Raw genomic sequence first — 13,678 nt, 5'->3', positions numbered from 1 at the left:
ACTCTCTAAGAAGGTTTTCACCTTTTCTTCAGCCAATCTGTAAGGTGCTTTCTCTTTCAATATTGATTCAGGTTTTGAATTACAGCACCTAAACCCTAGCTGTCAGTTCCCGGCTCCTGCCAGTAGTGCCTTCTCACTCAACCCCTATTGCTTTAAAGGGCTGTTATCTTTTGTCCTGCTGGATTCCTTGCTGATCAAATCTCAGCCTTCTGGGATTTATTGATTCATTTTTCCCTTATGAGATAGAACTCAGGAAATTTAACTTTCTGTCAGTTATGAAATCATTAGTCTTCATTTAACTGAGTCTCTAAACAGCTTTTGATTTTCAAATATGAGTTTTAAGCTCTCAAGATAGTCATATGCAAAAAAGCCAGTCTACCCTGTGACCTTAATCATTTCTATGCTCTCAAATATGTCCTCTCACTTGTCTAATAGGTCTTCTTCATTGTCTGTGTCTGTCCCCACACTGTAAAAGAAAAAACCTGTTTCTTCACACAAGGAGTATATCAGTATTTCATGCACAAATATTCTTTTTTCTTTCCTTTTCAGGACTGTGCACATGTAAGAGGTAATATTTTACATCTTTCTTAAGTTGATTTAATTCTTTTCCTTTACACAATACTCATTTTTGGTCTCAAAAGTTTAAAGACATCTTTTCAGTAACATGACAAGTTTTACAAGTCGGAAAGGAACAGGATAAAATTCAATTGAGGTAAGACCACCAAACACCTATCAGGAAATCAGACTAAAAAAATGTAAAATTTCTGCAACCAGCACCAGACTTGTGAAATCATTTCAACTAGAAGAAAAGTTCAGTGTTTCAGTAGAGTCTAGCTTTTCAAACTCTAGCTGCCTGGGTGGACGGCTGTCCTTCACGTTCAAAGAAGATACTAGTATTGTTCCTGCTGCATTCCACATTTCAGGGCAGTAGTTGAAGAGATGGATGGGTGAACAGGATTCCCTTTCCCAAAGCCTTTGTGTACAGAATGTTCTTTGGTTTGTGGCCTCAGCTGCTTAACAGGAGACTTTTGACTCTCGGCCTCAGTATGCCTCAGCTTAAAAAGAGCCACCTCATTTTTGATGGTTCCATGCCAGAGTAGTTTTTCTATTTAATAACTATAAAACAATAAAAACTAGGGTTATTTACTTTTGGCAAACATGACTTGGCTCTTTCTTAATCACTATGTGTATTAATGTGTGCCCAGTCCAGTGTTTTTCATACTTAACTAGTAAAAATACTAGGAAAGAGATCAATGCATTTTTTATTGCATGATCTGACATCCCACCCAAATGAGGCATTAGTACCATCGTGCATGCAGCATATCATATCCAGTGAGCACATGCATAAGCACAGCAGCAGGTATGATGTTAATCTGACCTAATGCTGAATGTTAGTAGGAACACTACTTCCCTCTTTAATCTATATACTCTGCCCTATGAACTTAGCACTTGCTAGTCAGATGTTCCTCCCTTTAAGTGAGCCTGTGTGAGCTAAGTTTCTCTAACTGGTATGAGAAAGAATGATTATTGCTGTATGGCAAGAAAGGAAGGCTAACAAGAGGCATTCACCTCTAGCCTCTCAACTTTCCTTGAGTTTCCCTTCCTTACCCAGTTCTCATATTTATGAAAGCTATGGGAAATATGAGTGAAAAGTGATGGGACAGTGATATTTACAAATGTGTGGCTGGGCAGACAAGGGAAAGTTCTATTTTTTTTCTCTCTCCTATTCCTTTTCTGATTACCCTGTCCACTCTACTGGTCCAGAGTGGTTTTGCATTTAACCTAACCTCTCAGAAAAATTGAAGAATCATTGATTTGGAGCTAAAAATGATTCTGAGAAACAAACTAATTTGGAAAAGGTCATACAAGTTCTAAGTGGAAGTTCTTAGACTTAACTCCAGTGGGAAGTTTAACAGTGAAAAAATCCTTTCTCATAGCCCTCCCCAGTTTTTTCAATAGGATGGGCCAATTTCACAGAACTATATATCATGTCTAAGGACAGAAGGGTAGGTCTCTGGAAGTGTAAGGAAATATAATATCCGGGTGCATTTCTAGGATAGTGAATTGGCAATTCTAGGTTGTCTCAAAGGATCTCTATTGAAGAAGCTCATGGCCTTCTCAAAAGATTAGGGCCATTAGGACTCTTGCCTTAAGAGTTTCCCATATATTCACTTAATATGAGAATCACATCCGAATAATTAAATTCTGGAGTACACATATTCAGCATGCACCCTACACTGCTTGAAACTTGCTATGGCTTAGCAGAAGAGCAACTCACTGATAGATAGTTAAGAGCAAGCAGGCTTAAACAGAAAGGTGGCATAAGCTGGAAAGATGCATCCCTCTTCTCCCATTCCCTTTGAGGATTAAGATGTAAAACACACAAGCATTGTGTTATTTGGTAAGAAAGGTAAAATATGTTGATAGTGCTCACCCAAGTTGTTCCTCAGATGTTCAAATCATACTTTCCCACAGTGCCCATGTGCAAGAAAAACTGACTCATAAAATCAGTGACATCCTAAGAAAATTTTACAAAGGGTCAAACGTGGCATTAAATTCAGATGAAGAAAAAGTATGATTAAAGCACCATAAGGCATTATAAAATTGCCATTTAGACAAACAATGAAAGGCAAATTTTGGCCTTTTCCAGCTTTTGGATTGCTTTTGAATTGAATTTTGAATGCTGAATAAATCTTTACAAGTTCAAAGTTAAGAACTGGCACTGACATCAGCTATAGGTTATGTTGGGTTAAGACTGTTTACTCTGGAATCATTCCTATTTATAAAATGGTAGATTTTTAAAGACCAAAGTATCATGCTTTGCTGCTGAGTCAAGAAAGTCAGTCAAATTTAAACTCTAGACCCACACAAATCTATACAACCAAAGAAATACATGAGACTGACATCTCTAGTGCTGATCACAAATGTTAAGTAAAGCATAAAGCAATATCTAACTTTAAGGGTGTAGGATTCCCAGAGAAAGGAGCTCCACAATGGAATTCATAACCCATTATATATAATAAGAGTAGCAAGATAAACATAGGCACATATTCAGCACATCATAGAAAGAAGATCCAAACTGACATGTTTAAAAAGAATCTCACCCCAAACAAAGTCTTAATTAAAAAAGAATAATCTTTGGAAAGTGCTGACCAAAAAACAATTTTGAATATAGCTTCCTCTTTTTCCATTCTCATCACATGATTCAAAATTAAAATGAGTTCCTTCTTTTCTAACATTCTCTTTTTAAGTCCTTTTCCTATTCCCTTATGGTACAGAGGAAGTGATCTTAACTAAAGAAAAAGGGGAAAAGAAACCTCCTGGATTTAATAATTTGGAAAAACATAAACTAGTCTGTTCCTCAGCTTACTTTCTATGACTTCCTCCTTTACAAATCCTACAGGTATTTTGGTATTGGATATGGGTGAGAGGTTGGTGATGGATGCAAGCTCAATACATTTAGGAGAAAGACTTGTATCTCTTAAAATAATACAATGTTAGCTATTTATAAACAGAACACACGTTTTTAAAGGGCAAACACTTGGTTTCTAGGTCACTCCTAAAAAGGCAAATACCATAAAAAATAATTCCTTCTAAATTATTTAGATAGTTCAAGCCTTGCACAAGGGTAAGGAATAATTACTTTCCTCTCTCTCTCTCTCTCTCTCTCTCTCTCTCTCTCTCTCTCTCTCTCTCAAGAAAGCATCACTACATAGGCAGACAGAGAGTGTAGGCTGGCCTACATGTTTGCCTATAGGTTTGACTTACTAAGAATTGTAGAATGTTTGGCCTTGAAGGAAAGTTCAAAGAACAGTGAATCCAATTTCCTCATTTTATCTATGAAATAATGAAGATCCAGAGAGGGGAAGTGATGTGCCCAAAGTGACACAGCTAGTAAGCAACAGAGATTTGCCCAGAATCCAGATCATCCATTATTTCCCAGGCCAATGTTCTTTTTATGCATGACAAAATCACAATGAGAAAAAAGAAATTCTAAGTTCAAATGAATGTTGGATTAATGTGGTATATTCTGATACAGCTAGATCCCAATCAGTATGAATAACGAATCCCATGAAGTGGTCACATGTATTAAAATTTACACTATTCATTATAATTATATAAAATATGGTTATTAATAACAATCCAGTAGAATTATGTGGTGAAAATTTGAATACAACTACTTCATGAGATTTCTTATTCATATTTTATTCGACTTGACCATTTCATGCACGAAAAAAAAGACAGTTTCCAGATAAGACCAGAATAAGCAAACGTTAAAAGGTTCTTAAACACATGGATAAGGTCCAATATTGGAATGTAAGTAAGGGCAATATCCAGTTCATTTCCCTTGCCAGATATTAGAAAAAAAAAAAAGTATGTTCTATTTCTTTTCTCCTCAGTTCCTAGGGGATTAGTTTCATGTACCATCTTTCTCCAGAAATCTCTAAGAGACCCATAGAATCATAAAATGTTTAAGTGCTAAAGGGATCGGAGAAGTTATTTAGTCCACTCTGTTACACATAGAAGAATTGCTTTGGGACATCCTTGATGACAAATCACCTACTCGAATACTTCAGGGATGGGTAGCTCTTTATTTTATTAGATAGTGATTCTTTTTGAATGGCTTTGAAGTACTAATGTTAGAAAGTTCTTCATTATAATTGCTAAAAAGTGATTCTTTCCACTGAACTAAAAATCTGCCTACCTGTAACTTAATACATATTTGTCTCAGTTGTGCCCACTGAGTTCAAGTAGATTGTCTACTCTCTATTCTACAAGATCCTTCTTCAAATATTTTAAAATAATGACCATTTCTCTCTATTCTTGTCTTCTCCAGTCCCTTCAACTGATTTTCCTATGATATAGTTTCAATAATTATTTTTAGTGTGGACCCATGATTTCATGGGTAGAGAGTAGTAAACATAGACAGCTGCTTTGCAATTTATAGACTTATTGAAATACTAGAAGTAGTATTTCAATCAATTGATAGACTTGGCTCTTCTTAGCAATGCCAGATTCTAAGACAACTCCAAAAGACTTAGGATGGAAAATGTCATCCACAACCAGAGAAAGAATAAGAGTCTGAATGCAGATCGAAGCATACTATTTGCTCTTTCTCTTTTTTGTTTTGTTTCTTCTTTCTTGTGGTTCATTCCATTGGTTATAATTCTTCTTTTTTTTAATGACTCAATTATTTGTTTTCAGTTTTCAACCATCACTTCTACAAGTTTTAAATTTTCCTACCCCTCCCTCCTTCTCCCCTCTCCACAATGGCATGGAATGCCATATGGGCTCTACATATCTATTCTTAGTAAATACATTTTCACATTAATCATGTTGCACAGAAGAATTAAAATGAATGGGAAAAACTATGAGAAAAACCAAACCAAAACAAAACATAACAAAATGGAAAATAGTCCGTTTCGTTCTTCTTTTATAATTCTTCTTTACAACATGACTAATGTGAAACTGTTTAATATGAATGTATATGTAGAGCCTCTATCAAATTGCATGCTAGATTGGAAAGGGGGGAGGGGAGAGGAGAAAATATAAAACTCAGAATCTTGTGGAAGTGAAGGTTGTAAACTAAAAATAAATAAATATTTTTAAAATGAGAAAAAAAATAGTAGTCATGATTAGTTTGGAAAGAGCTTCCCATATCTTATCTTATTTGATCTTTTTCACAACCCTCAAAGAGATATGACCATTATATCCATTTTACATATGAATAAACTGAAAAGTTAAATGACTTGCCCAATGGCATGGTTATCAAGTCCTCTCCCTATATTGGCTGTCTCTTTCTCTGGTGGAAGTCTAGGATCTCTCTTAAAATGTACTGTTGGTTATCTTTTTCCACATGAGTGTATATATATTTAAATATGTATTTTATATTATGTGTGTGTTTATAGAGAGAAATAAATCTTCTTTTGTATCCTCAGCAATGCCTAACACAGTATGTTTCAAGTAAAAGACACTTTGTCAATATACTGTAATGCAAATATGTTTTATTAACACTATAAATGAGAACTTGAAAGCAAAGCTCAGTACATAGAATTATTATTGTCTTATCTGTATATTCCTTTCCTAATAAAGCAAATCTTATAATCATTTCTTACCATTAAAAAATCACCAGTTAGACTGGGGGAAAAGGTCCTTTGTTTTGGTTTCAAATAATTTTCCAATTTAGAATTATTTCAAAGGGGAAAAAAAAAACTTCCTCCATAGAATGAGCTAGTATCATTTCTATATTCTCATGTTACTCTATTCTCATTCACTGATGTGGCTATTAAAAAAAACGCCTCATAGCATAAATCAATTATTTAGATAACTCCTCTTTAACCGTGGAGTTGGTCATATAAAATATTATACAAAGAGATGGTTGTTGGATGGCTATGTTACAGCTAAATTCCTTGTACATTATTACTGGTACAATACAGTTAGAAACCATGGGGGGTTTAATTTTGGTAAGAAGGTTTGAGTGCCAGATGAGGACTCTGGAAAGCCACTAAAGAGCCCCCCAGGCTTTGAGAACTCAGAAGTCATACTTCCCTCTCTGGTAACTGGACACACAGTTATATTTGTCTGTTGAATTATGGTCAGACAGAGGAAGTCATGTCTGTTGATTACTTTGGAGTTCAGGGTGTTGACTTCCCCAAACTAAGTGAATGATACATGTGTTTGACTAAAGGATTGATAAATGTACTTGATTAAAGTGATTGTTAACCACTCAAAAAGAAAAGGAAACCATGAATCTCTATTTCATGATGATTATTTAGAGTTTCACCATACAAATTTAAATTATGCTAGATTATTTATCTTTATAAAAAAAACTTTTAATATCCGTAAAATCTGATCTGATTGAATGATTTTTAATCAAGAATTTGCACATACTCTAAAGACCATGGTACAACAAAAAGAATGCTGAATTTAGGAATCTTGGGGGATGAAGTCAGTCACTTTTTACTAGTGTAGCCTTGGATTCATGTAAGCTCTCTGGGCATTGGTTTCTTTCTCTGTAAAATTAAGCCATTGGTTTGGATGAGTTCAATGATCCCCTGATCATACGATATTGAGCAAGTCACTTCTAATATGTGAAAGAGGGTCTTTTTAAAATGTCATTCAACATGATGGAAAATGTTAGCCACATTCAGAATTACAGAGTCTGAATGCAAATCAAAGAATACTATTTCTCCTTTTTTTGGGGGGAGAGGAGAGTGTTTTTTTCTATCTTTTTCCCTTTGGTTCTAACTCTTCTTCACAACATGTCTAATGTGGAAATATGTTTAATGTGATTGTTCACATATGTCCTATATCAGATTGTTCGCCATCTTGGGGAAGAGGGAGAGGAAAGAGGGGGAGGAAATTTAAAACTCAAAATCTTATAAAAGTGAACGTTAAAAATAAAAAATAAATAAATAGTTGTTAAAATGTTAGTCAACATAAATAAGTCATTGGAAAAGCAGAGAAATTAGGCTCTTGAAGAACATAAAGTAGGCACTTAAATATTATTTGTTGAATGAAAGTGAGGTAAGGGGTGGGGCTTGATCAATTTTTAACATGATGAAAGCTCAAAGGTCTACTTGTTGGATTCAGAAAGAAATTCATCTTTCTGGCTTAGACACATAACCACTAAGGTCTCTCCAATGCCAGAATTCTATGCTTTCCTATTAGTCAACATTAGCACATAAGAGGTCATATTCTGAGAATGAACCACAAATATTCAAGAGTGAAACTCTGCTAGGTACATACTTGGGCTTCTGTGGACATTGAGAGCATCTTTTCCTCATTTTCCCATGCATTATTTGTTTGTGAAATGCTGTTCTACTTGCCTAATCTTCACTAGATTAGCTCAGTGTTTCAGTCCTTGTTCATGAAAAGGACTGTATTTACTATGCATCATATGGTGTAAGAAACAGCTTTTCTCAGGCTTGTGAGTTTAATTTGCTTGGACCATTTAACAGTGTATTTGTATGGGCAGTTGTTTCTGAGTTTAAAGAGAACATCTGGATCACAGACTACCATCTGGGTCACAGCCTGCAATCTTCCAGAAACTGTTTTACTAAGAACTTCTCTTAGGGAAGTTATATGATCTAGTACACTATGGCAAGTAAGATCAATAGTTCAGGCCTGTGTGCGTGAGGAGAAATGACCTAGACTGAGCCATCTTCTGCCATTTCTTTAATTAATAACACTGATGTAACCCTTGGATTGATTATCTTCTGGTTACTTTCAGTCCTTTCCACTAAGTTATTCTCATGATCCATGTTGCACATTACTGTGAAAGGGCAATCAGATCAATAAGAGTCTTTCAGAGGCACAACACAAAGGTGTGAGAGGTGAGGTGGAGGCTGTAAATCAGAAATAAATTAGTTTTGTTTTTAATCCATAATTTTGAGGGACCAGGCCAGGCCAAGTAATTGCCATTACAATTAGAAAGGAAGGGTGTAGCCACACATACAAAACTGTGAAGATAAATACAGTTAAGTGAGCACAATTAAAAATAAATTGAGCTTAATTTGTTTATATGTAACTATTTATGAATTCTAATTTTACCTAAATAGCGATAAGGTGACATGACTATTTTAACTCCTCTTGGGAAGAGAGGTATCCAAAATTGTGGCTTTCTTTTCATCCTTTTCTGAAGTTGACAAACAGAACAGATATTATATAGGGTTCAATGAAAATATGAAAATAAATGTTAAGGAAACTGACCTTAAAAAAGGCAAACCATTTGTAGTCATTTAAGACAATCTCAAAACCTTGATTGTAAATGATTGTGAAGAAACCAGAATTGCCGAATTCGTCAGTTGCAACATCTAACTTCTGCAGGTGTACTACGACTTTCCTTCTTGGTGGGCCTGGGGACAAGAAATGGGAAAGAAAAATTAGGCACTTAAGAGAATGAAATAATTCCTTCTCATTCATTTTTCTCCATTTTAACCAAGCTGCTTTCTCCTCATACACAAGATTTGGGCTCTTTCCATCCTCTGTCGAAAATGGAAGATGAGCCTCATCTTTGGTCAAGTCCTCTGAAACACAATCTGTCAACTATATTGTTACTTAGCTTTGTGGAAAACCCTGTGTTCTTAAGAATGAGGGTTAGTGAGAATTTTCTTTTGGAGATGAAGGAACTTATCTAAAGCCACAAAGTTAGAAAATATTTTAGCCAAACTAAAACATAAGTTTTCTGCCTCTATCCAGTATGTCAGCTCAAACAGAGTGATGAAGATGAGAGGTAGAAAAATATGGAGACATAGAGGGAAAGACAACAAAACTGGCAACAAAGAAGCTAAAAAAAGTCAGGCTCTAGAAAGATAACAACGGAAAAGGAAATAGGTGGGACAGTGGCTAGAAAGCTGAGCCTGGTGTCAGGAGATCTAAGTTCGGATTTGGCCTCAGATGCTTATTACTTGTGTGACACTGGACATGTCACTTACCTCCTCTCTGACTCAGTTTCTTCAACTGTAAAATAGGGATAATAATATCAACCTATGTACGTCACTGAGTTGTTATGGGGAAAGTAAGATATTTTTAAAGTGTTTAGCATAGTATCTGGGTACACAGTAGGTGCTTAATAAATGTGTGTTCCCTTTCCCTTATGCTCATCTAAATTCATAAAATGAATATTTCTGAAGTATACCCAGTGTTTCTCTTCTGCAGGATTTAACTACACTGATTGTACCAAAACATGGTGAACAGTTTCTTCTGCAATATTTCTTTGGGGTCATGATGATGTGTTCTTGGGGGTTTCTTTAGCTATTGAACACTCAAAGCACCACTATTTTTGTTTTGTTACTTTCCTTCTAAAGAAGTGTGATTTCTTCCAAAAGGGTCCTCCCTACATCCAACTTACCTCTGCCATCAAACACAGGCTGATCATAAATGCTCCATACCCTGGTAGATCAGAGGTTATAGATCCAGAACTAGAAAAACCTTTACCAGCCATCTCATCCAAACTCCCCATTTTACAGATGAAAAATTTCACAGAGATGAGGCTCAAAGAGATAAAGTGATTTGTCCAGAGACAAACAGCTAGGGCACACATGAGACAGGCTGATAACTCAAATTCTCCTTACTCCAATTTCAGCACTCTACTGCTTCTTGCTAATTTTTACGAGTTGCATTAGCCATGAAAAGTCATACCCTAGGGATCTGTCTTTTAGCGATAAGCTTCAGAACTTGTTGGTCCTCAGACAATAGCTTATCATGAGGCCTCAATTCTCAAGCCTTTCCAATTTAACAGGATCTGCTAGAATTTGGGCTCCTTGGCAGACAGATCTTTTGAGAATCAGGGGCATATCCCTACCCTAATGTAGCATCAGAGGATAACTTGAATATCTAACCTATTTCCATAGAAACTCTGTAGAGTTTGGGTTATATCCACATGTGAGATATAGGGCAAATTTAGCGCTCCTATCTAAAGTTGAAAATCATTTTAGCCAGCTAGCAGTCAGCCTTGACTTTTCACCAGATGCATATTCCCCTTCAGGGAAAATGGACCAAAGCTTTGGTGATGCTTTTACAATCTGGAATTCTACACTTAAGTGATTCTTTAAATATGTAAAAAAACCCATACCATCTCTCCAGAAACTCACAATCTAATAAAGGCAGGTTGTGTTCATAGATTAAAAGGAAAGGTGGAAGGCCCTCTGAGGGCATCTAGTCCATTGTCCTCTTTGGTGAGGAAAGGAAGGGGGTGTTTTTAAAGATAACTGAGAAGTGAAAAGGTTAAGGGACTTTCTCAAGGTCATAAGTAGTAAAAGGCAGAGTCATAATTAGAATCCAGGTCCCTCTGACTCCAAATTTAGTATGTTTTCCACTATAACAAGTCATATGGCTTTGTGGAAAACAAGGCATTAGAAATTCAATTAACAAATCAGAGACTGGGTTATTTTATTTTGCATTGTAAGAACAGTAAGGTTTTTTGTTTTTTTGTTTTTTTTTTAACTTTAAAGTTTCCTTACTCTGTCAAAAGAAATAGTCTCTACCAAAAGTTATGCTCCAAACTGGAGCAGAAGTCCTATAGTATATTTAAATAAGCACTTTTTTGGGAAACTCCACAACTGCCAACTCCCTCATTTTCACGTCCCTCTCTCCCAAAATAATATGGAAAAGTTCCCATGGCAGTGTCCTAAAGTAGCTTCTAGCTCATTTCTTTTCCCAGGCAAATTCATAGCAGACCACATTGCCAAAGGGAACTAGCCACTAATTTTAACATCATGACATTGCCTAAACTACTATCAAAAAGGTCACATGTTCAAATTCCCAGGTTCTGTTCCAAAAATCTTAGGTCTTAGGGGAAAATGGAAAAGGGAGACTGAGGGAAATAGCTAGATCTGGGTGACTGTAATCTGCTAGCCTAAAGAGTGAGATTAATGAGAATACGAATTTAAATCAGAAGAAGATGCTTTTAGAATTAGATTTACATGACATGACACCAAATATCTAAGTACTGTGGTTTTCCCCAATTAGACTGGAAACCCCTTAGAGGACAAAGATTTGTTTTGGGGGGTATTTTGTTGTTTTGGGGTGTTTTTATTTTTTTCATGTTACATGTTTTTCACATTTCTTTGCATCCACAGATCTCAGCACACAGGGAGGTATGAAATAATAGGCTATTAATAAATGCTTGTTGACTGACAACAAGTACGCAGTTTCACAGAGGATCTTTCAGGGCCCGAAGGGTTCATCAGCAACATTGTAAGATGATCAGCTGGTGAATGATTTAGCGTTTCTCAGCAATACAACGATCCAAGAAACTCTGAAGGACTTATGATGAAAAATGCTATCCATCCCCAGACTTATGGTATCTGAATACAGACTGAAGCATACTTTTTTTTCTTCAGGTTTTTTTCTTGGCCTGTTTTTTTTCTTTCTCAACATTACGGCAATATTTTGCATGACTGCACATGTATAACCTATATCAAACTGCTTGCTTTCGCAGTGGGGGTGGGGGGGTTGGGGTAGGGAGAGAGGAAGGGAGAGAATTTGGAACCCAAAGTTTTAAAAGCGAATGTTAAACACCGCTTTTACATGTAACTGGGGAAAATAGAATACTACATAAATTTAAACCACAAAAAAAGTTCCGCTTTCCCTACTTTGAGTGGAGGCATGAGGTCCTCAAGTCAGCGGCAGGAGGGGCTCAAGCTAGGGTTAGTGAGAAGAGGGGTCCAGATGACGGGAGTACCCCAGGGCACTTCAGTGCAAACCTAAAAAAACTCACCTTAGAAGAACTGAAAGAAAAAAGAAATGAAAGCAGGCGGGGGAGGGGACAAGAGAAGGGAAAGGGCCTCACTACCTGCCAGGAGAGGAGGAAGACGTTCTGAAATAAAAGAAAAGGAAGGAGGTGGTCCAAGGCGCTTACCCAACACAGAGCAGTTGATGCGGTTGTCCTGAGGCCCCCGCCCCTCGGACACCTGGAGAACCCAGGTACCCAGCAGATCGGAGTAAGAGCAATTGGCAGGGGTGTCGGAGGAGGCAAACCCGACCCCCGAGAGGAGGACGAGGAGAAGCGGCAGCCGCGACCAGCCCCACAGCCCCATCCCTAGCAGGAGGCGAGCAGCACGGCGCGGTCGCTGCTGCGGAAGGGGCTCCCAGGGAGCGCAGCCCGGCGCTGTCCAGACAAGAGTGTGCCGCAAGCCCACCCGGGGTGTAAGGGATTTAAAGCTCAGCCTCTTTAGGGGGCCGGAAAAGAGGAGGCCCCCGAGGGATCACGCGGTGGGGGTAAGGTAGGGGAGGGGGAAAGGGGAACCGTCCCGTGAGCTCCGCCTCCTCACCCCCCCCCCACCCCCATTCCGCCTGTCCTCGGGCCCGCCCCTTTCAAAGTTTGGGGACTAAGGTTGGCCCTGGGACGGGAGGGGACAGTGTCCGGGCCATGTGCGGCGCTGGCGCCTCGGCTCAGGGGCTGCCTCTGGAGACGAGGTGGAGGGGGGACGGAACGGCACCCGGCGGACTGGCCTGCTTACACGCTAGCTGCTCGCCTGAGGAAGGGCTTACAAAAGATCCCACGCTTCGGAGCCAGAAATGCCGAACACCCACGGGCTCAAGTTTCTATGCTCAGTCACAAGGAAGCGGTTGATGGGTTAGAACCTCAGAAAATTAATGATGTGTCCTGAGAAAAAGTCAGCTCTCCAGCTGCTTATCTGGACAGAGGAAGGGTTGGCCTCCGACTTCAGTGAGTGACCTAGGTTAAAAAACAGAGCACAAAACTTTCCTTAATTTCTCAGAAAAGATACTGAGTAAACTACACTGGCCCTGGTCAGTGTTATTCACCCCCTTCCTGGTTTTTTTTTTCCTTTCTCCAACTTTCGTGACTTTACCTTCCTAGGGTCTCTTACTTCATTGTCCAGTTAATTCCTTTTGACTCATTAATTTGCCTTTTCTAGCAAGTCTTTCCTCATGACTTTTGGCTCCCCGCCCTCACCGCACCCACTACTTTACATCTCTGTAATGCACTTAATCATGTAATGTTCTGCATTTTAGTTAATTATGTATGAGCTTTATCTGTCTAAAAGACTATAGATTTCAGAAAGGCCAGCCACTGAATTGTTTAAACTTTGTGTTTTCCCTAATATCTAGCACAGTGCTCAGCACTCAAAACCTACTTAATAAATGTTTGTTACTGTTTTCTAAGTGCTGGAATTTGTATTTCCTATTTCTACCAGGCTAGAATATATCT

The 13,678-nt window shown here is 37.9% G+C and overlaps 1 protein-coding gene across 1 annotated transcript in view; it reads right to left on the bottom strand.

Moving 5' to 3' along the window:
* CTSC (cathepsin C) overlaps window positions 1-13,035 on the bottom strand; it is a 47,713-nt gene extending 34,678 nt beyond the window's left edge. Inside the window, exons 1-2 of the mRNA XM_072610605.1 lie at window positions 12,365-13,035; window positions 8,713-8,858 (exon numbers count right to left, since the gene is read on the bottom strand). Of these exons, the coding sequence (XP_072466706.1) occupies window positions 8,713-8,858; window positions 12,365-12,542 (324 nt within the window). The 5' untranslated portion in view covers window positions 12,543-13,035. The remainder of the gene's footprint in view (window positions 1-8,712; window positions 8,859-12,364) is intronic.
* Between the last annotated feature and the right edge of the window lie 643 nt (window positions 13,036-13,678).

This window comes from Notamacropus eugenii, chromosome 5, assembly GCF_028372415.1.
Source record: "Notamacropus eugenii isolate mMacEug1 chromosome 5, mMacEug1.pri_v2, whole genome shotgun sequence".
NCBI classification, from domain to species: domain Eukaryota; kingdom Metazoa; phylum Chordata; class Mammalia; order Diprotodontia; family Macropodidae; genus Notamacropus; species Notamacropus eugenii.
The sequence above is the reverse complement of the archived record's forward strand: the minus strand, read 5'-3'. Positions and strand labels throughout refer to the sequence as shown.